Source organism: Podarcis raffonei, chromosome 12, assembly GCF_027172205.1.
Source record: "Podarcis raffonei isolate rPodRaf1 chromosome 12, rPodRaf1.pri, whole genome shotgun sequence".
Lineage (NCBI taxonomy): Eukaryota > Metazoa > Chordata > Lepidosauria > Squamata > Lacertidae > Podarcis > Podarcis raffonei.
In genome coordinates, this window is record NC_070613.1 from 17,606,022 (window position 1) to 17,629,630 (window position 23,609).

Below are 23,609 nucleotides of genomic sequence, written 5' to 3' on the forward strand. Positions count from 1 at the left end.
CATTTATAGCTGCAGTTTGCTGCCAATCTTTCAATAAGAGAGGTGCAATTACTACATTTCTATATGAGACATGTAACTGTACTTATTGCTAGCATAAACTAATCCAACCTGAATTCTGTGATGCACAGTTGTGTAAATTGAGCACAGCAAATATTCCCTGGAGGTTGTATTATTCTGTTACATTTTCACACCCTAGTACCTGGGAATAAGCCACATCAAATCCAGTAGGACTTACTTCTGAGTAGACATTATAGGGCCTGTGCTGCACTTCACATTTTCTCTCTGGCATAATTCCCAACACCTTTTGGCCAAGCAAAGTGCCTGTTTGTAATATTACTCTGTTGCATTTGGAAAAAAATACATACCTGTGATTCTATCCTCAGATGCCCACTCAGTTTGTGGAGTCAGTGTTGGAAGTACACAGTAAATTTGTTCAGCTCATCAGCAGCGTTTTGAACGGTGACCAGCGATTTATGAGTGCCCTTGACAAGGTAAGCCTAGTGAAAAGGCTTCGTCTATCAAATAATTGTAAGGAACATAATTTATGAGGAATCCTACCTGTTGCATTGAATAGTGAAATTGAATATCAGTTGTGAATATGGCTTGATGTATCATAAATTGGTATAAATGATTTCACCTGACATAAAGTAATTGTAACAGGATGGCTATCTAATGTTTTCAAGTCAATTTGGAAGCAAAATCAAATAAATAAGCACAGGTTTCCCCAAACGTATAAGGCTTTGGTACATGGATGTATGAAACCAGGTAGTGGAAACCTTGGTCCTCCAGATGTTGTTGGACTACAAGTCCCATCAACTCTGCCCACTGACCATTACTAGGGCTGATGGCAGTTGTAGTTCAGTAAGATCAGGAGGGCCATAGGTTTCCCACACCTTTTGCTAAGCTAATCTCCCACACTGTGTTAGATGGATAAAAGAGATAACCATTCACATGTGCTACAGGATCTAATGTCAACAAACCATTCATGGATTGTGTTTACTGGGAAACTCACAAGCATAATCCATGGTCCTGAATTACAGGTGCTCATTGGCTTTTCATAGTCATCTAGAGTGGTCTGTGCATAGGTTTCTATCCCAATAAATGAGCAATTATGGAAAATGCGCACAAGTTTGGAATTGGAGGCATAGGTCAATGGCCTATACAGTACCATTGTGGTTTTTTTAATCATTCAGTTATGAGAAGTATACTCCTTTTGGTAATACAGTGTTTATGCAGTTACACTTAATTATTATACGATAGTGTCGCATTTAAAAAATCCTGCGTATTATCACAAAATACCTGTAAGTTCATTGCACGTTGGAAGGAGACTAACTCCTTTCTAACATACTTGGATTAGGTTTGTATCCAGTACTAGTCCTACTCAGAGTAGACCTGTTGAAGTTAATGGGCATGGCTTAGTTTCATTTACTTCATTGGGTCTCTTCTGAACCTGTCCAGCACTGAATATAACCCACAATTTCTAAAATCTTGGAAATCTAGTTTTTGGTGTTCCTAAAACACATATCCTTTACCCTATTCCCCAATATTGTCCTGAGACTTTCTTAAAAGCAGTTACTTGAATGTTTCAGTCTTGAGTTAGTGGGAAGGGCTTGACTTTTCACCCTTACATTTTACACTAGGTTTACCCAGTGGCCAGAGCAGGGTTTTTTGTGTTTCTTGTTTTTGTGTGTATACCTGATAGACACTTTTGTACCTTACAGCACACTGCTAACACCCAATAAATGTTTAGTAATTGAAAACAGTTGTGAAGAGCTTGATTTTGCCAGGATCTAGTTCAAGAAGCATGATAGAGCCTATATGCATTTGTTTGGGACCCACTTGGAATTGCCTCTGATATTATGTATGACCATGTGAGTGGGGCTGATATATTTCTTGTGTTCCTAAATAGGCCTTGACATCCGTAGTGAACTATAGGGAACCAAAGTCTATCTGCAAAGCTCCTGAGCTGGTAAGTACCAGATACTTGTTTAAAGTGTTTAGCTGTAAGCATTAACTTTATTCAGGTAACATCCTCTGATTTTTCAAAGGCTTTTCCAGACAAGTGCATCTAAGTACTGAGATGCCCTGTTGAGGCAAAATGGTCCTTGCTTTGTCTTAACCAGGGTTTGGCAACCTAAGGCCTGTGGGCCGGATGCAGCCCAATTGCCTTCTAAATCTGGCCCGCGGACGGTCTGGGAATCAGCGTGTTTTTACATGAGTAGAATGTGTCCTTTTATTTAAAATGCATCTCTGGGTTATTTGTGGGGCCTGCCTGGTGTTTTTACATGAGTAGAATGTGTGCTTTTTTTAAAAAAAATGCATCTCTGGTTTATTTGTGGGGCATAGGAATTCATTCATTCCCCCCCCCAAAAAAAAATATAGTCCGTCCCACCACATGGTCTGAGGGACAGTGGACCAGCCCACAGCTGAAAAAGTTTGCTGAAGCCTGGTTTAAAGAATGCAAAGTGCTTTCTTTCCATGATCCTATGAATGTAACTATGTCTGATTGTCAATTTATAGTTTTATTTGATTGTATGTTCGTTTGTTGGTTTGTTTGCTTTCCTGGTATAAATGTATCTATTTTAAAACAATAAAGATATACATTTTTAAAAAAGGGTAAGACCCCTGGTCTTAACATACAACTATGGTGGGACACCTGTGTGCCCTCCAGATGTTGTAGGATGCCAGCTCCCGTCAGCCCTAGTCAGCATGGCTGGTGGTAAACCAGTATCATCTAGAAGACTGCAGGTTGCCCATCCTTGACTTACAAGCCTGTTTTTAACAATAACGAAAGTGTATGTGACGCTCTTTGGACACTTGATCTGTGCATTCTTAAAAGTACTTGCCGTGGCATGTACATTTTGCAAAAGAAGACACAACTATGCTGCCTTAACTACGTTGTTAGTCCCACCTTAACACTATTCTGCTTGACGAATGTCCTTTTCTTCTTTCTTTACACTTGAGCTGGCCAAGTATTGTGACAACTTGCTAAAAAAATCTGCAAAAGGCATGACAGAAAATGAAGTAGAAGACAAACTTACTAGCTTCATTACTGTTTTCAAATACATTGACGACAAAGATGTTTTCCAAAAAGTAAGTAATCGCTATTTTAAAAATTATTTCTATTCTGTTTTTTTCCTCTCTCGGAGCGTGTCTTGAAATGCAACGAAATCTGAACTCTTGCTCTTCTTCTATACAGTTCTATGCCAGAATGTTGGCAAAACGACTTATACATGGTTTGTCTATGTCCATGGACTCTGAAGAAGCTATGATTAACAAATTGAAGGTAATTTCCAGCTTACTAGAACAGTAAAATCAACAGTACAGTAGTAGCCGTTCTTGACACTTTTAAGCTGCTACTAAGCTGATTCTAAGGAAATGTCCCTAAACATGCTTAGAATCTGACCTAATTTTAGGAACCTGCTTTTAGTTGTGCTTATAAAATCATACGATTGCAAACCCACCCCCACCCCCGAAAAGCTGGTGGGCTTGTCCAGTCTGTACGTTTTATCTGAGAATTAGCAAGCTGATGCTTGTCATTTTAAAAACCAACCAGCAGATGGTGCCCAAAAGCTGCAAGCTGGCACATTGCATTCCTTGCCATTCTCAGTACAGCTGAGATGTCCAGATGTTATTGGAGCCTCAACTCCTGCCAACCCCAGCCTGCCTGGCCAATGGCTATGGGTGATGGGAGTTGTTGTAGTACAACAACATGTGGTCACAGCTTCCCCACCCGTTGTGGAGCTTTTGCTGCATGAAATATGCATCTTAATTTTGTCTGCTACCACAGTCTGGTTCTGCAGAGCTCATCAGCTGGTATCTTGAGAACAGCCAAAACTAGTCCTGGTACTGCTGTGATCAGTGTGTATATGGCTGTTGGTTCTGTTTGTTGAGCCTCATGGCACCACTTAGGTTGAGCACCTCCTTGCTCTCATGCCTAAAGCCCTTTTAGGTGGTTTTCTGGATTACAGTCGAGGGTGTGAGCGTATCCGCTATTATCAAGTAGCTTTTAAAAGAGAAATACAATTGCAACCCTAGTGTCACCACACCTCCAACCTCCAAGTGCTGGAGTGGTTTTAAAACTTGTCCTCAAAAGTGGAGATGGTGTGCCTGTTCAGTATTTATCATGTAGCTCTTTAAAACAAAAGCAGGCTACTCACTTGCTTGACTGTCTATGTGTGCCTTAACTACAAATCTTGTATGTGCATTTTTTGTTTTCCAGCAAGCCTGTGGTTATGAGTTTACTAGCAAGCTCCATCGAATGTATACAGACATGAGTGTCAGTGCAGATCTTAATAACAAATTCAACAACTTCATAAAAAATCAGGACACCGTCGTAGATTTGGGAATTAGTTTTCAGATATACGTTCTTCAGGTATTTGAGGCTTGTGCGCATGTGTGTGTGCGTGTTGCTTCATTTCAAATAGCCTTCTTCATGCGTTCAGGGTGAACACATGTGGCCTTAAAGTGGAGATAGGGGGTGGGAGTGAGCATGCAGGCCTTGCTGCTAATATTGCTGTGCATGCCTGTTCCAATTCAGACATCATCATCATTATTATTATTATTATTATTATTATTATTATTATTATTATTATTATTTATACCCCGCCCATCTGGCTGGGTTTCCCCAACCACTGGGTGGCTCCCAACCAAATATTAAAAACACAATACAGTACAGCATTAAACATTAAAAACTTCCCTAAACAGGGCTGCCTTCAGATGTCTTTTAAAAGTAAAATAGTTGCTTATTGCCTTGACATCTGCTGGGAGGGCGTTCCCACATTCATTGCATTGGAACTGGGGTTTGCATGTGCATAGTCACTTGCTCCCCACTTTAAGTTCATATATGTTCACTCTGAATGTCTGAATACAGTTAGTGTGGCCAAGCTATATGTGTGATAGGGAGCAGCACTTACGAAGGAGCAACTTGCAGCATGTTCAAAACTCCCAGGTGTCTCTGTATAATTGTGTCCAGAAATGCAGATATGGGGTAGATGGGTGTGGTTTATGGGGAACCTTGCAGGCCAAATTGGGACCCATGTTAGTAGGTCTGCTTTAAACCAAGGCTTGAAGTGTTTCACTCAACTCCGGGGACAAGGTGGCAAGAGCAGAAAAGCAGAGTGATCACAACCAGGTATAGCTTGGATGGATGCAGTATGGGAGGATAAACAGTATGTGCCCGAACAGTCAATCTCTAGTCAACCCAGCCTTCCTTCCTTCCTTGGTTGCTAATAGGGAAAGCAGCCATAGTTTTCAGCCTGTAGCAATCAAGGCTGAAACCCTTATCAGCTGGCTTTGACAGATGGGAGAGTCTTTCTCTGCTTTTGAGCCAACTCTTCCTATGTGGGGAGCTTTTGTTTTGTGTTCTGAAACTTTTTTATGGTATTCCATGGGTTTCCATTTGCACCCCATAATTTCAAATAAGGTTGCTGTGATTCAGCTTGGCTGTCATGGCGTGCGTGTGTATGTATGTATGTATGTATATGTGTATGTATGTATGTATGTATGTATACACACACACACACACACACACACACACATATATAATATAATGTGGGTGAGTGTGGGCATATGAGAGAGAGAATGATGGCTGGTTTATATGCCTTTTCTAGAAAAGTTTTAGTATGACACAATGTATTTAATGTGTTTATTTTTCAGGCTGGTGCATGGCCTTTGACTCAGGCGCCTTCATCTACATTTGCAATTCCTCAGGAACTGGAAAAAAGTGTACAGATGGTAGGTTAGTAGGAGATTTCTTGCAGATTTAATAACTAACAGTCTTACGTTGAGAATTGAAATACTTCAACCAGCCCTCCCTGACCTGTTGCCTTCCAGATGTTGTTGGAAACCAACTCCTATCGACCGTAGCCAGTATGGCCATTGGTCAATGATGATGGGAGCTATAGTTCAAACATATGTGGAGGGCACCAGCTTGTAGAAGAAAAGCCGCCTTTAACTGATCAGTCCATATAAATACAGTGGTACCTCTGGTTACAAACAGTCCGTTCCCGAGGTCCGTTTGTAACCCGAAACTGCTGATAACATGAGGCGCGCTTTCGCTAGTGGCGCCTCCCGCTGCTGCCGCACTGCGGGCATCTACTTCCGGGTTAGCGGAACTTCAGAACTTGTAACACGCAGCATTCGCAAGGAGGACGATATGTAACACTAGGTTCCACTGTATCCTAAATGCTTGTTCAGTTTGGATGCTGTCACAAAGTGCTTTCATAATTCTGTAAGGAACGTGAGGTATGATAACTTATATTCTGCTAACAGGACAGCACAAATCTCCTATCCTTTAATATTATGAGAATCCTTCTGTGGCAGGGAAAAGGGTTGATGTCTAGCACTTCCAAATTGCCAGTAAACATATATTTAAAATTCCCATTTTGACTCATTTAGATTTGAAGTTTAACTCTACTCCTCTCTAAGTTACAATGTAACCTGCAAGCATAAAAAACCTACAAAGTGTTTGGAATACTGTATACTTTCTCCAACAAGGGGGTGCATCAGTATCCTTCCAGTATATGTTGCTTGCTACATATTTTCCTATGTGTTATGATTTACAACGAGTTTATACTATTGATTAACTTGACCCCATTCTCATGGTTGTAGTATTGGCGCATTGAAACAAACCTGTGTGTTCATAAGTTCATTGCTCCCCTCTGCTGCTTTTACTTATTGGCATTCCATACTCACTTGCTGAGAAATTTATCTTAATTTCTAGACCAGCAAAATGTATTTGTTCCTGAGCGCTGAATGCTCTGGACACTTTTTCACTGCCTCTGCCCACTTTCATCTTGGACAAATTGCTGCTTAATATTTTTTTGGAGCTAATCGTGAGAAACACCCCAAATTTAGCAGCAAATACTCAGCTTTAAGCTTCTGGCAACCATTAGGAACTTTTAACACCCTGGTATATTACAACTTGAAGGTGACTGAAATTTCAGTATTGTTGACTTTTCTAATAAATAAGGTTTTTTGTATGTGGGAATATCAGTAAGATGTCTGGATAAAATGTTCAGTTTCCAAGTAGTTTGATTCAGTTTTTCCCCCCCATGTGTACAGCTAGCATAAATCCTGTGTTCCCTGGCAAGCATGGTTTTTGATGTTCTTCTGTATAATTTGAAAAACCACCTGTTCTTTCTGTAGGTTATAAGTTGGGTGCTTAGGAAAAGATTAGTTGTGTCATAAAACTCTTGCTGATTCTACTGAAAGATATATTCTATCATACTTGCGTGTGTGTGTGTGTGTGTGCGCGCACACACACACACACACACACACACACACACACACACACGAAGAAAGAAACTGAATTCAAGCCACTGGCTCATAGTTTGTTCCTAACAGTTTTGAAAACACTAATTGCTACTGACATTTTATAGTTCAGAAACTCTCTGTTCCTTCTGGGTTTTAAGAAAAAGCAAAATATATACATATTGTTCCTCCATTGAAAATAGTTTCTTCATATGATAGACTTTACCTCCTAAAACACAATCCAAAGTACATATGATATTTGATTGGAATATATTATTTCTAAGAGTGCTCCAATTTCCATCACTTCATTATGGGAAGATCTTTTGCATCTACTTCATCGTTAGCACAATTGTCTTAAGAGTTCACATGTCATGTTTAGTGTCAGGGTTTGTATTTTCTTTCTTTCTGGCAACTTTGATTAACAGAGATTGGGTCATATTCCCATTATTAGAAACCATGAGACACATCTTTCTGTCTGCATTGTGCATTTTATAGCCAGAGAATTCATTCTTGAACATAGTTCCTGATTTCTTGTTGCTTTTGTGGCAATTTGGGGGGGGAATGGCTTTTCCTTTTAAAACAGCCTTGTACTTGCAACCTGATGTACTCCAGTTGACATAAAGAAAATACCATCTCTCTTAAGGACCTCTTTTTATTTTCCTCCACTTAGACAGCCATCAGCTCGGCCTAACCTCTTGATGCAACTCTGTGTCACCAAGGGAAGAGGCCACTCTGTTTTCAAATGACTAGTTAAATGAAAAGAATCCGACCAGTTCTGTGTTGTTTGCAGATCTTGGATGGCTGCTGAATATCTTTTCAGATCTCTGGGGAAAGGAGTAGTCAGCCTTCAGACTGGAAGTTACTTCCGCTGTGGCACGTACACAGAACTTGTCAGATAAAATGAATTTGACACCCATCTGCTAGGGAACCTTTTCTCGTTCCCTAAGAAGTCAGAAACAGTTTAGCTTTCCTCTTCCACCATCATTTTCTTTTTTAAAAAACTGCTTTTTTCTCCCTAGCACTATCAGGATTGGTGGGTTAGACATAGTGGAAGAATGGGAAGTATCTGCTCTTTGCCCATGAGGTGATTTTTCCCATGGAGTCTTTAAAGCTCCTGTTTGCTGCTAGGCTATTAACTGTTTAGGGAAGTTTTTAATGTTTGATGTTTTATCGCTTTATTATTATCATTATTAAAATTCTGTTGGGAGCCGCCCAGAGTGGCTGGGAAAACCCAGCCAGATGGGCGGGGTATATTATTATTATTATTATTATTATTATTATTATTATTATTATTATTAAATGTGGATGCTTTAGAGTTTTGGAAGAATCTGTTCGGAGAGTATGAGATACTCTCTGCCTTTATAGGCTGGGGGCCTGTGTACCAAGAACACTCTAAATAGCAACCTCACTTTTACCAGTGTGAGGATTGGCAGACTGCGTATATATTAGGAGACCAGGTGAGAAACATAGCTGTCCTATGATAGCAAACCTAAAAGGCATTGTTAAAGTTCCTAAACCTTTCCCATTCCTAACAGCTGATTTTGTAGGCTTGTTCCTTCCATCCTTCATGTGGTATCAGTCGTTGTGTGGTTTTGGGTTGGAAACCGAGAACTGCCACCGCTACAATTTGTTCATCTTTTCACAAGTTCCAAGAAGTGTAGAAATCAAAGTGGCAAGGTTATGATAGTGGGTGGGAGATCATTCTTTTGGGTACAGAGAAGCTGGTCAATCCTAACTCGGGTCCCTGGTTTGTTCATAAAGGGAGGGCTTCTTTCCGGTAAGGACAGTCTTTGTAACTAATACCCAGTGCTTGACACAGCCTCAGCAACCAACCACCTTTCAGCAGAGCCAACCGTGTTACCTGACCATGTAAAATTCACATTTTGGCGGCTTCTTCTGCAGGCAGCATAACTAATAAATGTTCCACTCTTTTCATCCTCCATTTGCACTGGATTCCTGCCTCCAAATACGATGGGGCTATATGGTCTCGCCTTCTACTCCCTCTCCTGCCCTAAAAAGTTGAAATAAAAAGACAGCAGATACTATCACAGTATTGTTGGATTTTTGCTGCCATTCCTTTCTAACCTTCCACCCAGCACACTTGGTAGGGATGCAGGAGAGGGACTTCCCAGTGGCTTCTCCCAGATTTTGCAACTCCCTAGAGAAGCTAGAGGGATGCGGGTGGCACTGTGGGTTAAACCACAGAGCCTAGGACTTGCCAATCAGAAGGTTGGCAGTTCGAATCCCTGCCACTGGGTGAGCTCCCGTTGTTCGATCCCTGCTCCTGCCAACCTAGCAGTTCAAAAGCACATCAAAATGCAAGTAGATAAATAGGTACTGCTCCGGTGGGAAGGTAAACGGCGTTTCCATATGCTGCTCTGGTTTGCCAGAAGCGGCTTAGTCATGCTGGCCACATGACCCGGAAGCTGTACGCCGGCTCCCTCGGCCAATAAAGCGAGATGAGCGCTGCAACCCCAGAGTCGGTCATGACTGGACCTAATGGTCAGGGGTCCCTTTACCTTTCAGAGAAGCTAGACAGGCACCCTCCTTGTAGTCCTCCAGCTGGCAGTTTAAGACTTTCTTTTTTTTTATCCAAATAATTGTTATTGGTTTTCATGTAAATGCAAGCACAACATATAACTACAGTAACTTGCCGAGTGGTACATTCTTACTAAGTTTCATATGCAGTTAACTGGGCATCAGGGTTAAGTCTTTCTTGTTTCAACAGGCTTTTGGAAACTGGCTGCTTATGATGAGAGAGCTGGTGCGCTGCTGTTTTTAGTGTAATTATTGGTAAAGTGGGGAGGCAGCCGAGATACATTTCAGACATCGTGATATATCAGCCTATTGCGGTATTTAGCTGCTGATATATCATCTTGTCGAAAACCAGATATTGACCCAATCCTGAGAAGCAGAAATATGTTGTGTGTCCTTACAGATGGGCAAGGGAAGTTAGTAGGAAATTTTAGTACTACAAACTGGTATGAAATGCACCACATTAAAATCCTATGGTTATTAGGAACTGCTTGATACCAGTGGACTGTCCAGCATAACTATAAAGGTATACTGCTTACTTTTTTGTGTACATCCCTGGGGCCAGATGCTGCTACATAGCGAATGGTAATGACGGGACTGATGCACAAATTGTTAGTTGACATCAACCTTTCTTGCAGATTTGCAGAATTGAAATGTTAGCAGCAGCCTTAATAAGGGCTTAACTCTGTGCTATTTAAATTGTCATTTTAATCAGTGATTTGCTTTCTAAATCCCGCTTTCTAATTTATTTGATCAGACAAAATTAACTAATGTACTTAGAATTTAGATAGAGTTTGCCTTTTTCTGAGCTGGTTTCAGACAGGCTTCAAAGGAAAAGGGGAGGCTCTGAAATGGAAAGTCTCCTGTGCTTTTTCTTTTTATGAACCTCCTTGTGTCAGTGGGAGATGGCCCCAATAAATTCTAACCCCTGAGGCTTGTGAATTAAATTAGACCGGGGTTTTTTGATGTTGTATTAGCAATCTCCACTGTAGCTATCAGTTTTATTTAATGAGCAATTAATGTAAGTAATGAGTGATAAATGTTTCTTAATAGGAAAGATATGAAATACAGTTCTAAAGGCTATTACTTGAATTGTCAACGTGTACATTTGACTTTCATGAATATCTAGTGCTCAATTGCAGTAATAAACCTTTATTAATTATCATTAGTGAATTATTAATCTTTTGGTTTATCTTTTATAATAAGTATAGCATGAGACATTCTTTGGATTTGCTTGAAGAATTGCAGGCTTTTCTCCCAATTCCTCCTTTAACAAAAGACAGAATGTTCAAAGTTCTGTTGTGGTGTTTAAAGATTCTGTGGCCGGTTTCAATAATATGATTTAACCCTAACTAGTGTGTGGTATTACATTCTACCATCTCCGAAGATACTGCTGTATAGTTAGTTAGCTCAAAGTAAGGGAAAAAGAAAGGAACTAGGAATACTCCTCTTGAAATTTTGTAGTCCTCTTATCCATGACTTGCTCTGAATTTAGAGCTTGCCTAGCAGCTTTTGAAGCTAATTCTTAGAGCTAAGAGACCCTTAAACGGGTTACAAAGCCTGATTTGCCGGCTCCTCTAGTGACCTTTTTGCTATCTTCCAAGAGGGACTCAATGGGGTGCTCAGGAGTAACCAACACACATTTCCTTAGAAACACTGTCAGTTGCCCAGAAGTCTAAGCTTTAAGAAGAGCGGGAACTGCCTGCCTCTCAAGTTGCTTGCTTGAAATTGCTTCATGTGTGTCTTAAGGAGCTAGTTACTTTCTTCACAGGGTGGTGGCTGGTCATATTAAGAATCTATATAAATTGATTAAAAGGTAAAGGTACCCCTGCCCATACAGGCCGGTCTTGACAGACTCTAGGGTTGTGCGCTCATCTCACTCTATAGGCCGGGAGCCAGCACTGTCCGCAGACACTTCCGGGTCACGTGGCAAGCGTGACGAAGCTACCCTGGCGAGGCAGAGCCGCACACGGAAACGCCGTTTACCTTCCTGCTAGTAAGCGGTCCCTATTTATCTACTTGCACCCGGGGGTGCTTTCGAACTGCTAGGTTGGCAGGCGCTGGGACCGAGCAACGGGAGTGCACCCTGCCGCGGGGATTCGAACCGCCGACCATGCGATCGGCAAGTCCTAGGAGCTGAGGTTTTACCCACAGCGCCACCCGCGTCCCAATAAAGTGATTAGCTATGAATAAATAAAAAGGTATATTCTGCAGTGGAATGCTAATAGATCCAGTTAAAGGTACATGTCAATAATTGTACTAATTAAAGTTGGCAGTAATAATAGTAATTATTATTCTTATTCAACTGTATTATCCACCCATCACCATCAGGGCCCAGGGCAGATTACAGCAATTTAAACTTCAATATAAAAAAATAGTTAAAACAGATTCGTCAAAAGAAGGTCCTGAAAATGCATAGTGTCAAAAGCCAGAGTAAAGATGCATGTCTCCAGCATACTATGCTGAATTTAACACCCAAGAGGGTCTATAGGAAAGGAAGTCATCTTTCAGAGATGTGGGGCCTAGCCCAAACCATGCTGTCAAAAGCATTGAGTACTGATAGCGATGCAACACACACACACACACACACACACACACACAGTACCCAGTTCTACAGTGGTTAAAATGTTATATTCACATGGGGAGTAGGATGATTAAAATGTTAAACTCTTAATAAATATTCTTGCAATGCAGTGGGTTGGACTAGATGGTCCTCAGGGTTCCGTCCAACTTTACAATTCCATGATTCTGTGTTTGCACTTTCTTTGTGATTGGATCTTTTTGCTTCATGATTTTACAAGCATATGTCGCATTATAGCTGACATTTGAAGAAGCTTCATTGTATTATTGTGTATTATTATGCTAAGCTCTGCACTAACCAGAATTCTTTGTCTTGAGGTATTTGGCTGAGGTCTTAATCTCTTAAAATATTTGACCCAAAGAATGATTTTGTTTTACAGTTTGAATTATTTTACAGTCAGCATTTCAGTGGGAGGAAACTCACCTGGCTTCATTATCTCTGCACAGGTAAAATGAGTCTGCATGCTTTTTACCTTCTGGAAATTTCTAATATGCTAATACTGGTTTTTTATTATTGGAACCCATAAATCCTTTGGAAGTTTAGTAAATTTTTAAAAACCCTCTTAAAATTACTTTCGTTGACATTGTTAATATGGTTGTGCTGATTTAGCACTAATAGGTATCTTAATTTCATCTCCTTTGAAGCTTGCCTATAGGATTTATTGCTTTACAGATTGTATCTTTGTGATATTAACACAGTGTTCTCCAGAAATGAGTTGTATTTCGAGACAGCCTTTTGGAAAACACCCAGTTATTAGTATAGGTTGAAAAAAGTAAAATGTTAGCATAAGATTCAGTTTGTTTATACAGGCAACCCGGCATAGTTTGATTCTTCAACAGTGCTTTGAGCTGGAACAGTTTAAGGTTTGTTAGCAAGACCTGGAAAGCTGGGACCGAAGGGCATTATGGAAGTGTGTGTACAAGGAACAAATTAATGCAGACACCAGGAGACAGGATTGGGGAGTAATGGATGTGGAGATGACTACACTAAATGAAAGAATATAAGAATAGCCCCACTGAATCAGACTGGCAGCTCATTTGGTCCAGCATCCTGTTCTTACAGTGACCAACTAGATGCCTATGGGAAGTCAGCAAACACAACCTAAACTCCACAATATTTTGCCCACTTACGTTTCCCACCAGCTGGTATTCAGATGCACATTGCCTCTGGCAGTATAGGTAGTAAATAGCCATCATTGCCAGTAGCCACTGATAACCTTAATTTCCATGAATTTGTCAAATAGGTGGCCAGCGCTGCTACTTGTGAGAGTAAATTCTATTGTTCAACTATGCGCTGTTCGAAGACGTTTGTTCTTTTGTCTGACCTGAATCTTCCAACATTCAGCCATATTGGGTGGTCTTGGGGCCTAGTATTATGAGAGAAGGAGAAAAACATCTTGCTATCCACTTTCTCACACTGTGCATCATTTTTATATACCTCAGTATCCCAGCTGTGTACAGAAACATGCTTTGAGTTATTTCTTGCACTGAGAGGACCAGTTAATAAAACCCTTAGCTCATTTCTTCTCTGCATGCTTAGTTCGGTTAACCACCAGGCCTTGGGCTTCTCCATGCCTGCCCCACGTTGAAGGAGAGTGCCATTTTTAAAATTTGTAATATGAGCTAAACCTGTTCATGAAACGCATCGTTGATTTGCAGGTGAAGTTAAAATGAATTATTTGTGCAAACCGTATGTAGCCATGGTTACAACATACCAAATGGCAGTGCTGCTTGCCTTCAACAACAGTGAAACTGTCAGTTATAGAGAACTTCAAGACAGTACGCAGATGAATGAGAAGGAATTGACAAAAACGATCAAGTCGTTACTTGATGTCAAAATGATCAACCATGACTCTGAGAAGGTACGTCGCCAAAGGGGCATAGAATGTATTTGCTTCTGTCTCCGCTTACTGGACATTTGCAAGTGTTTTGTGTTTGTTTTATGGGGGAGATGAAGTGTTGCCTTCTGTCCCTATCGCCCACAGCTTGTATAACAATGGAGGGCAATCTGTGCTCCCCCAGATGTTGCTGAACCGCAGTTCCCATCATCTCTGACCATTGACCATACTGGCTGGGGGGTGATGGGAGTTGGGGTCCATCAACATCTGGAGAGCCACAGGTTCCTCATCTTTTGCTTATAGAATATCAGATTGGCCATATTTTTATGTGGCTTTGGAACATTGTGTCAGGAGCTTGTCCTACACTCGAGTAGGACCCTGGCAGAGACACATGCCCGACTGGCATGTTCTCTCCCTCCTGGTCTTTCGTTCAGGAGCTTCAAAAGCTTTTTTCTGCCCGAACATCACACCGAACGATGCCAACAGACATCGGCACACTTAGGGATCCGCAGAGTCTTGGCAGCTTGCGTAACAGACCTCAGCATTTTGGCTAATCTACTTTATTTATGTATAAACACACATGGAGCACTGCAACATGGCTCCGTCTCTCTCTAGCATCAGACAGCAAAGAGAAAGAACAAAGGACAATAGTCCCATTTCATGGAACACAGTAACACAAACATCCTGTCTCCATCACTTCCCACTTTGTGGAGTCAAAACATACCACTTCATGTGAAAGACAACAATCCCATAACTGCAATCGTGGAGCAGGAATTCTAACACACTGTCCATGAGAACAATGCAAGTTACACCTGTCTAAAAACCTTGAACTTCATGCCTCTCAAGTAAGGTAAAGGTAAAGGGCCCCTGGACGATTAAGTCCCATCAAAGGGGACTATGGGGTGCGGCGCTCATCTCGCTTTTCCAGGCTGAGAGAGCCGGTGTTTGTCCGCAGACAGCTTTCTGGGTCATGTGGCCAGCATGACTAAACTGCTTCTGGTGCAACGGGACACGGTGACAAGTGCCAGGGCGCATGGAAATGCCATTTACCTTCCTGCCACAGCGGTACCTATCTACTGGCACTGATACGCCTACAAACTGCTGGGTTGTCAGAAGCTGGGACAGAGCAATGGGAGCTCACCCCATTGTGCAGATTCAAACCGCCGACCTTTCGATCGGCAAGCCCAAGAGGCTTAGTGGTTTAGACCACAGTCCCACCCATGTCCCTCTCAAGTACCAGTCCCCATGCCCCTTTGCAAACTGCTTTTGAAACTCAGTGTTCTTTCAGAAACAGTTTATAAAAATGACTTGAACTTTTACTCCTCAAAATGGACAAAACCTCAAAAATCTCACTGGGTCCCAACTAAAGTACTGAAGCTTGGAGTGCTGTGTGTGCCTGTTTCCTGTGCATCTGAGGGGACTTGAGTTTCCATAGTTAGCAAAAAGAATATCCTGAAGTACAGCTTACCCAGAACATTCCTGACTGTGGGTCTTCTAGACAAGGCAGTAGACAGTTATTGCAAATCTAATCCTTGAACAGTGCAACAAACTCATGTTCTTAAAGCTGTATCTATCCCCATAGGCTGAAATGAGATTATCTGTAAGAAATGGTCCGTTTTTCCTCAGTGCCTTTTTGTAATTCAATTTAAGAGGACTAGGAAGTGCACTTTCTAACTTTCCCCAGGAATGTCACAGGATTGATAGACTAAAACATGTTCTAATTATTTTCCAGTAATTGGTCTTGCTATATTTCAATCTTGTTAACAACATTAGGCATTTTTGTGTTCAGCGTAGTGGAACAATTGCACTGGGCTCGTTTTAAAAACAATCATATATGTAAAATGCATTATCTTGAGTGCCTTGAGTTGCCAAACTGCTCCATAGGGAAGTTAAATAATTCAGACCTGCCAAATTGAAGAAAAAAAATAGCAATATGTTTATATTTCAACAGCGAAGATGTAAGCCATATGTAACTCTAGATATTTTTCATGCAAGCTGTTCACTGTTCCTGGGGAAACAGACAAGCTGTTAATGTGTTTGGCATCATTTGTGTGTGAAATACACATGCTTTTCTCATTGCAGGAAGATGTAGAAGCAGAGTCTACTTTTTCATTAAATATGAACTTCAGCAGTAAACGGACAAAATTTAAAATCACTACATCAATGCAAAAAGATACACCGCAGGCAAGTATTAATTTCGTTGATACGAACTAGCTTGAATTGCATGAATAGTATAAAACTGAAACCTATTTTTAAAACTGCTAACTTTTTGGTGTTAGAAGTAGAAAGAGTTAATGGGAGGCAAGCAAGATCATTGCAATGAGGTTGCTAGTATAGACAGCATGGCATTTTCAAGGCGATCCAGTGCAAACTGGGCTTCAAATTGAGAAGTGTGGATTAAATTGGGAAATTCCAATTTACCGAATTGCTCTAAGTCTCATCAGTCCTTTACAGCTAACAGCATTAGTCATTCCAACTTGTTCACAGTGATTACAGCTTGAAAAATAAAACATTTGAACTAGGAATGTCATTCCTTTCAACCATGTGTCATGGCAGATATCTAGATAAGCTAAGAATTAATATTTCTTGAATCTCAGTTGCATAATGAACTAAACTTTTATCAAATTAGTCTTATTACTTCACTGATCCAATTGATCCACCACCTTCTCCAAAAACCGGATATTGCAGCTGGCCGATAGCTGGGAGTCAGTAACCTCTGGACCTTCCATAATTACTCGGCTGGCTACTAGAGGACATAATGCAAACTGCAAAAAGAGCTTTATTCACAGCCCACACTTCCACATGGCAAGCATGATTGTGAATTCTTGCCAGTGTTCGGTTGGCTTCAGAGCGAGACTAGCCACTTGTGCTCCAGTCTTCTCCGGCCTGGTCCATAGTCTAGAACAGAGTTTCCCAAACTTGGGTTTCTAGCTGTTATTGGACAATAACTGCCACCATCCCTAACTAGCAGGGCCAGTGATCAGGGATGCTGGGAAGTTTGGGAAACCCTGGTCTAGAACTCCTTAGAGTACCAAAGAGCTGCTCCAGCTCCATCACGCCTCTGAAGGTGGGCCATCTGAATGGGCCCACCATTCTTACGGGGGAGAATTTCCAGTGTCCGCCCAAACTTAACCAGATAGTGACAAGGGTCTGACCATGACAAGGAAGTGCCTTGCACTCCCACTACATCAAGAGTGTGCCCTGCCTGGTGTCTTGGACCAATCTCTATCTGAGAGAGACCCATGGTTGTCATGGATGTCATGAAATCTCTACTTGGCCTGACGGCAGCCTGGATGTGGATATGGAAATCACCCAAGGTTATCATTTTAGGGTCCTCCTCAGAGACTACTTTAGAAAGCCTGATCACGGATGTTTAGTAGACCAGTAGCATCCCTGTCTTTCTGGCCCAATACCAGATGCACACCCTCTGAGCCCATCCCAAGATTAAGAGGCTTCCTGGCCTAGGAGATGTTGCTCTTATGGACAATAGCAACACCCCCACCTTGACTCCCTAGTTATGCACAATCAGGTTGTGCGTGAGCATGGTTTTATTATGGACCAATCTAGCATTCAGCAACAGCACCACCGGACCAGAGGACACAGTGGATATGCTACCAGTAACTTCTGATGGAGAGGGCTGAAATAAGGATCGGAGACCAAACCCCTAGGCCTCTGTCCCTGATGGTGGTCAGCCCCCACCCCTGCTCAAAATGTGCCTTCCCCTGCCCAACACCACTGAAACTGAGACAGCATCATGCCCATCCAGAAGCATTAACAAGCCACCATTCACCCCATATGCAGTTTGGAGATTGGAGTACAGAATAGCAAACTCAGGACCAGTACTATATGCATCCTACACAGCCAGAAGTTGATGTTAAATCCCCTAGCCGCTCTCTTCCCCCTGCCTCTCACTCACAGCTTCCGCAAAGCCAGACTTCCCCTCCACCTGGCTCTCACCCTAGCTGAGGGTCACAGGCCTGTTCACACAGTGCCTTCTATATCCTGACTGACAGTATGGGGCGCCCCTGCCCCTGTCTCTTCCTGACGTAGGACTCAAAAGTGGCAAACCCCTTTGGTGTCAAGCTGGTTATAGCAAGGCAGGCCCTGGAAACCCCCCCCCCCACTGCATTCACTCAGCCAGCAATCAGGCAATAACCCACGCTACTAAGCAGAGCAAACACTGTTACCTTCAGCCAGATGATACACAGGTCAATCAAATGCTGTAGCGCGACACACACTTGCTGGCTGGGAGGACAGACCAGGCAAGGACCAGGATGGTACAAAGTCCTCCCTGTTTTCTCTGTGAGTCTGCTGACTTTTTGTTAAGTAGCTTAGAGAGTGTTTCAGTGGTCTCACATCCAGACACTGCTGAGATCCAACTCACCTTAACTTCCAAGTGCACAATAGCATTAGCGTCGCCATCAGGATTCACTAACAGAAACCATAGTGTTAGCTATGAGTACAGTGCAATGCACAGCCTGAACATACAATTCCATGACTGCATTCCTGGTGCAAACTTCACAGCCAACCCCCTGAATTATACCTTGTTAGACTATTGAATCAGTCTCTTAGTATATAAATCAGTTAATATGTGTGTGTGTGTGTTGCAGGAAATGGAGCAAACCAGAAGCGCTGTAGATGAAGATAGAAAAATGTACCTTCAAGCTGCTATAGTTCGTATCATGAAAGCGCGGAAGCTGCTGCGACACAATGCTCTTATTCAGGAGGTAAGAGCATGTGCCAACATGTAACGTATTCTGTTCTGGTGGAAATTTGTAGAATGTAGTAGGAGATCTTGTTAAGGACAGTGGTTTGGTTATTGCTGTTTTTGGCCAGGTTGGAAGCCCCTAATGCTAAATATACATTGGAACTCTGGTGTTAGAACTGTCAACTTTAAATACAAAACGTAGGGCACAAAATGCCATGTTAGGTATCCCCGAGCAGATGCAAATCAAACAACATAGAGGTGTCATAATGAACCCAAAAGATGCTTGGGGTTTCAGCGAGAGGTTGCCTAGAGAAGTGCTGTAAACTGAGTGGTACACCAGAACTGCAACTGACAGCAATAATTTCTGTTGTCACAAAAGTCATTTTACTAGCAGTGCTGATTATGGAAATAGCTGCAGCGGTATCCATTTTTACCAGCAGGTTTACATGTGCGTTCCTCCACATGAAGTACAGTCGTACCTTGGTTTTCAAACAGAATCCATTGTGGAAGTCCGTTCCACTTCCGAAAACGTTCGAAAACCAAGGCTTCCAATTGGCTGCAGGAGCTTCCTGCACTCAGTCAGAAGTTGGACGTTCGGCTTCCAAAAAAAGTTAGCAAACCAGAACACTTACTTCTGGATTTGCAGCATTTGGGAGCCAAAACGTTCAAGTCACAAGGCGTTCAAGAACCAAGGTACGACTGTATACTCTGTGGAAAGCTCAAGACTGTTCACAAGGAGGAAAAACAATATTATGTGAACCGTCCCAAAGTTCAGGAAAAAAAAGAATGTATGCCCTTTTAGAATGATGTGCAGAAGGTGACATTGGTTTGGTTTTGAAGCTTTATAAGTCATTTGAACTAGGTGTATGTTAAATAAAGCGTCTCTCTCTCTCTTTCTCTTTCAGGTCATTAGCCAATCAAGAGCTAGGTTTAATCCAAGTATCAGCATGATTAAGAAGTGTATTGAAGTTCTGATTGACAAACAATACATTGAGCGGAGCCAGTCCTCAGCAGATGAGTACAGCTATGTAGCATGAGGTTAATATCCTGCAGGTATGGTTGTACGGAGATCATTGCTGTCACTGCTTGGTGTGTCCTGTGGGGGGGGGAAAAAGCAGGCCTGCTGTGCCTCCATAATTGGTCACTTTGGCAGCCCCTGTTTTTTCTGCTGTTTACAACATCACCAGTGCCACGTCATGAGCGTCAACGAAAAGAAATGAAAAGCCTATAGATATTCCAAGCTCATGTCATTATGACATTTCTTAAAACTTTACTAAACGAGAATGAGTAAAGTATTGCTGAAATGTGGAAATTTTGGTTGGATACCATGCTTCCCCCCTTCCACCCCCTCCATGCCCCCCACGTTTGCAGTTGATGTTTTTTAATGTATCTTAAAAGACAAAGTTAAAACAGACTAAATATTGTAATATGGCAGATAACATAATAATTGTATCTACATTAAAATGTAAAAAGAACATGATACTGCTGCTTGTCAAATAAATAAAGAAATGGAATATGTTGTGGTGATTTGATTTTAATTAATAAATCAACTTTGAAGGACATCTAAATTACCGTTCTATGTGCACTTCCATCCATGGGTTCTGCAGCTGCGCAGAGCTACCTGCAGGTAGCTGTGTGTTTTTATTTGGAAGCAAAGGCCCACTAAGCTCAGTGGGGTTTATCTCACGTCAGTGAGATTGTGGTCTAGTTAGTTTTATTATATTAAGGCAGTTGTTCATATTCCAAGTTACTCTGTCCAGCATTGAAGTGCAAGTCTGGAAACGGGGATTCTGATCATCTGCAATATGATTAGGACTCTTTGTGTTGATTTATCTAGTGTTAAAAGAATTGTTGTGTGTGTGAATACACAAACGTGAACAATGTGTGTGAACCAGTTATAGGGAGCCAGGAAACAGCTCTGTGTTTGTGGCTGCACTTTTTCTAGCAAATGGCACAATGGGAAATGATTAACCTTTGAACTTAGATTAGGATTGCAAACAGATGCATTTGCGTTTTGTTGAACATGTCCCTAAGGATGTTTTAGCAAATATTTCCTTCAGTATGTCATCTCTTTTGACTCTCCTAAACATAAACGAAATACCTGTTCTAAACATTGACCCATCCAGGAATCCTTAAAAGCCTCCTTTTGATCTTTTCCATTATTGTTCCACTTTTGGTTTATCGATGAGCCATTCAGAGACCATTAAACTTTGAGCAGGATTTGCCACCATCCTGCCTAAGTTGCAGCGGCATAGATCGTCTCCAGGGCAACTTCACCCACAGTGCCTCGCTCTTGAAGGACTCCTTACTCAGAATGAATTGTGCTGGGACCAGAAAGCCCTGTTGGAGGACCACCGCCTGTTTTTCTCACAGCAACCGCACACCATTTCTATCAGGCTCACAGTGCTCCATTCCTTTGCTCAGATTAGCAGCAGCTGCCGCAGCTGGGTCATCCATGGTACAACAGCAGCAGGTTTCAAGAAATAGTCTTGTGTAGAACATGGCAAAAGATCGGCACAATATTTCTTTCAAGACACATTCCTGAGTGTGTTTTTTTCCTTAACATTTTAAAAGTGACCATAGCAGTATAATAATTTTTTTCCACGCAGTGGTGGGGTGGGACAAAGCTACTGGAGCCGCATATAGCAGCTAAGAACTTGCATCACTGTCTGCTAGCAAATTGCAAGTATCCTTGCTAGGATAAACGAGCCTGCCCCATCCTAGTGCCCTCTAGATGTTTTGTACTACAGCTTCCATAATCCCTGACCATTGGCTAGATATAAAGATGCCATGAATTCTTTGGATTGGCTCAGAGTACAAAATACCATCTTGATGAATTTTAATCTGCTAGAAACTTGTTAAGTCTTGCTGTGAAAAGTGTAGTGGAATTTAAATAGCACTAATGCCCTGGGGAAATGAGTCCACAAGGGCAAGCAGCAGCAGCAGTTACATCAACCAGCTATTAAGGTTTTGGGAAAGAATAATATAAAGTCCAAGAAGGACCTGGAAGGAGATGGGCTCTTTTATTCATGAGATTTTTAGAACAATATTTGAGCACATGACATATTTAATTGTTGACATGGACTCTGGCTTAGCTACCTGACTGCTGGGTAAAGGGAAGGAAGGGGAGCTTGAGGCTGGATATGAAGAAGATAGGGGAGATGTTTTAATTATATACAGTGTTCTTGCAAATTCAACTACTTGTGGTCTAGTTGCTACCCCTAAAAATGTTGGGACTCTTAGGAGGTTGATATTATTGGCTTTTTCCTAATTCAATAGCATTTTTGCAAACCACACAGCACAAGGAAGCGTAATGCACTTGCTGCATGCTGCTGCTGTGATTTTTGCTCATTTTAGTACAGTTTGGTAGAATAGTCATTCCCCTTTCTCTCCTGTTTACCGCTGGTTGGATTTCAGCATCCTTTCCTTGCCCTTATATGGCATCTGACCAAAAGATAAGAAATGCATATCTTCCTTCATGTTCCTATCCCTGAGCAGATGTCAGGTTCTGCTTGGTGGTTTTACTAGAACATTATGATTGACAGGCTTCTGCACTCTGTGGAACAAGGTCCAAGGTACTTCGGAGCAGATGTTCAGCCCAGGAGCATATTTTTATAACCTGAAGATCCTGTCATACACAATTCCACTCTCCAAGCTTTATTTGGAAGGCATTTTGGTTGCTATTGTGAAACCACTGTGGGAGGGAGGGTCAAACACTTTCTGATCTACTGCAAATCACCTTGAGATCTACCAGTAGATCCCAAACTTCTTTCTAGCCCAGACCATCCCACCTGGCAGGGTGACACTGCTGGCTCAGGTGGTGGGAACCCTGAGGCAGCACCCTCACTGGCATTCTGCCACCTCCGCCACTGGGGGAGAAGCAGAACTGACATCAGCGCTGATTTCCAGTGAGATCTCAACAGAAATTGCTGCCAATGTCTGTACCACTGGCAGAGGCAGCCGAGCAGGGAGACACTTCCCATTTTGCCTCAAGCTGTGAAATGGGACACAGTGCCCTTGTTTGTCCACCCCTGCTCTAACTTACTTACTTGCTGTGCAACACCACTGCTTGAGCACTACATCTGCCTCCTGTTTTAAAAGCATGACTGCCCCTCTGCTTTGCTACCTCTCTGCTTTTTCTGAGAGGTCAAGGTTTAAGGGAGCATTGAAGCCAAGTATAAAATGTTTGGGGTGGTGTGCATACTTCTTTTCATTGTGATGGAAGGGCCAGAGTGAATCCATTGTACTGTGGAATGTACACCTGCTTATAAAAAGCAGTTCTATGGCGGCTGCATTCCTCTCTAGTCAGATCTCCTGAGAGCCTGTGAACTTGTGGCTTTTGAAAGAAAAATGGATGGAACGGGAACAGTTAGCAAGCTAGATAGCTCGCCCTTTCCAGAGTATAAAGTGATGCCAATTTGTCTAATTCAGTGGTATTTTATTTATATATTGTACTCTTCCGAAACCTCCTTGGCACTTTTATAACCCAAATTCTCTGGTGCTTTCTTTTGCTAGAGCATGTTTTTATTTTTCATCAGGCTGGCTGGAAAACAGCAATGTAGCGCTAACTACTCCTTTTTTATTGCCTTTTTATTTATTACACTTCCACTTTTTATGTCCATCACTTGCAGCACCACATTTCCCCGAACACATTGAAATGGTATGAGCATTGGCCTCCTGTTAGACCAGCCGGG

The 23,609-nt window shown here is 41.9% G+C and overlaps 1 protein-coding gene across 7 annotated transcripts in view; it reads left to right on the top strand.

The window, feature by feature from the left end:
- CUL2 (cullin 2) overlaps positions 1 to 20,429 on the top strand; it is a 57,573-nt gene extending 37,144 nt beyond the window's left edge. For all 7 annotated transcript variants that reach the window (XM_053359692.1, XM_053359690.1, XM_053359689.1 and 4 more), the window contains 11 exons: positions 384 to 491; positions 1,910 to 1,969; positions 2,965 to 3,093; positions 3,200 to 3,286; positions 4,223 to 4,375; positions 5,659 to 5,736; positions 12,750 to 12,816; positions 14,029 to 14,231; positions 16,290 to 16,391; positions 18,818 to 18,934; positions 19,821 to 20,429. In XM_053359692.1, coding sequence (XP_053215667.1) covers positions 384 to 491; positions 1,910 to 1,969; positions 2,965 to 3,093; positions 3,200 to 3,286; positions 4,223 to 4,375; positions 5,659 to 5,736; positions 12,750 to 12,816; positions 14,029 to 14,231; positions 16,290 to 16,391; positions 18,818 to 18,934; positions 19,821 to 19,952 — 1,236 coding nt within the window. In that variant the 3' untranslated portion in view covers positions 19,953 to 20,429. The remainder of the gene's footprint in view (positions 1 to 383; positions 492 to 1,909; positions 1,970 to 2,964; positions 3,094 to 3,199; positions 3,287 to 4,222; positions 4,376 to 5,658; positions 5,737 to 12,749; positions 12,817 to 14,028; positions 14,232 to 16,289; positions 16,392 to 18,817; positions 18,935 to 19,820) is intronic.
- The last annotated feature ends 3,180 nt before the right edge of the window (positions 20,430 to 23,609 follow it).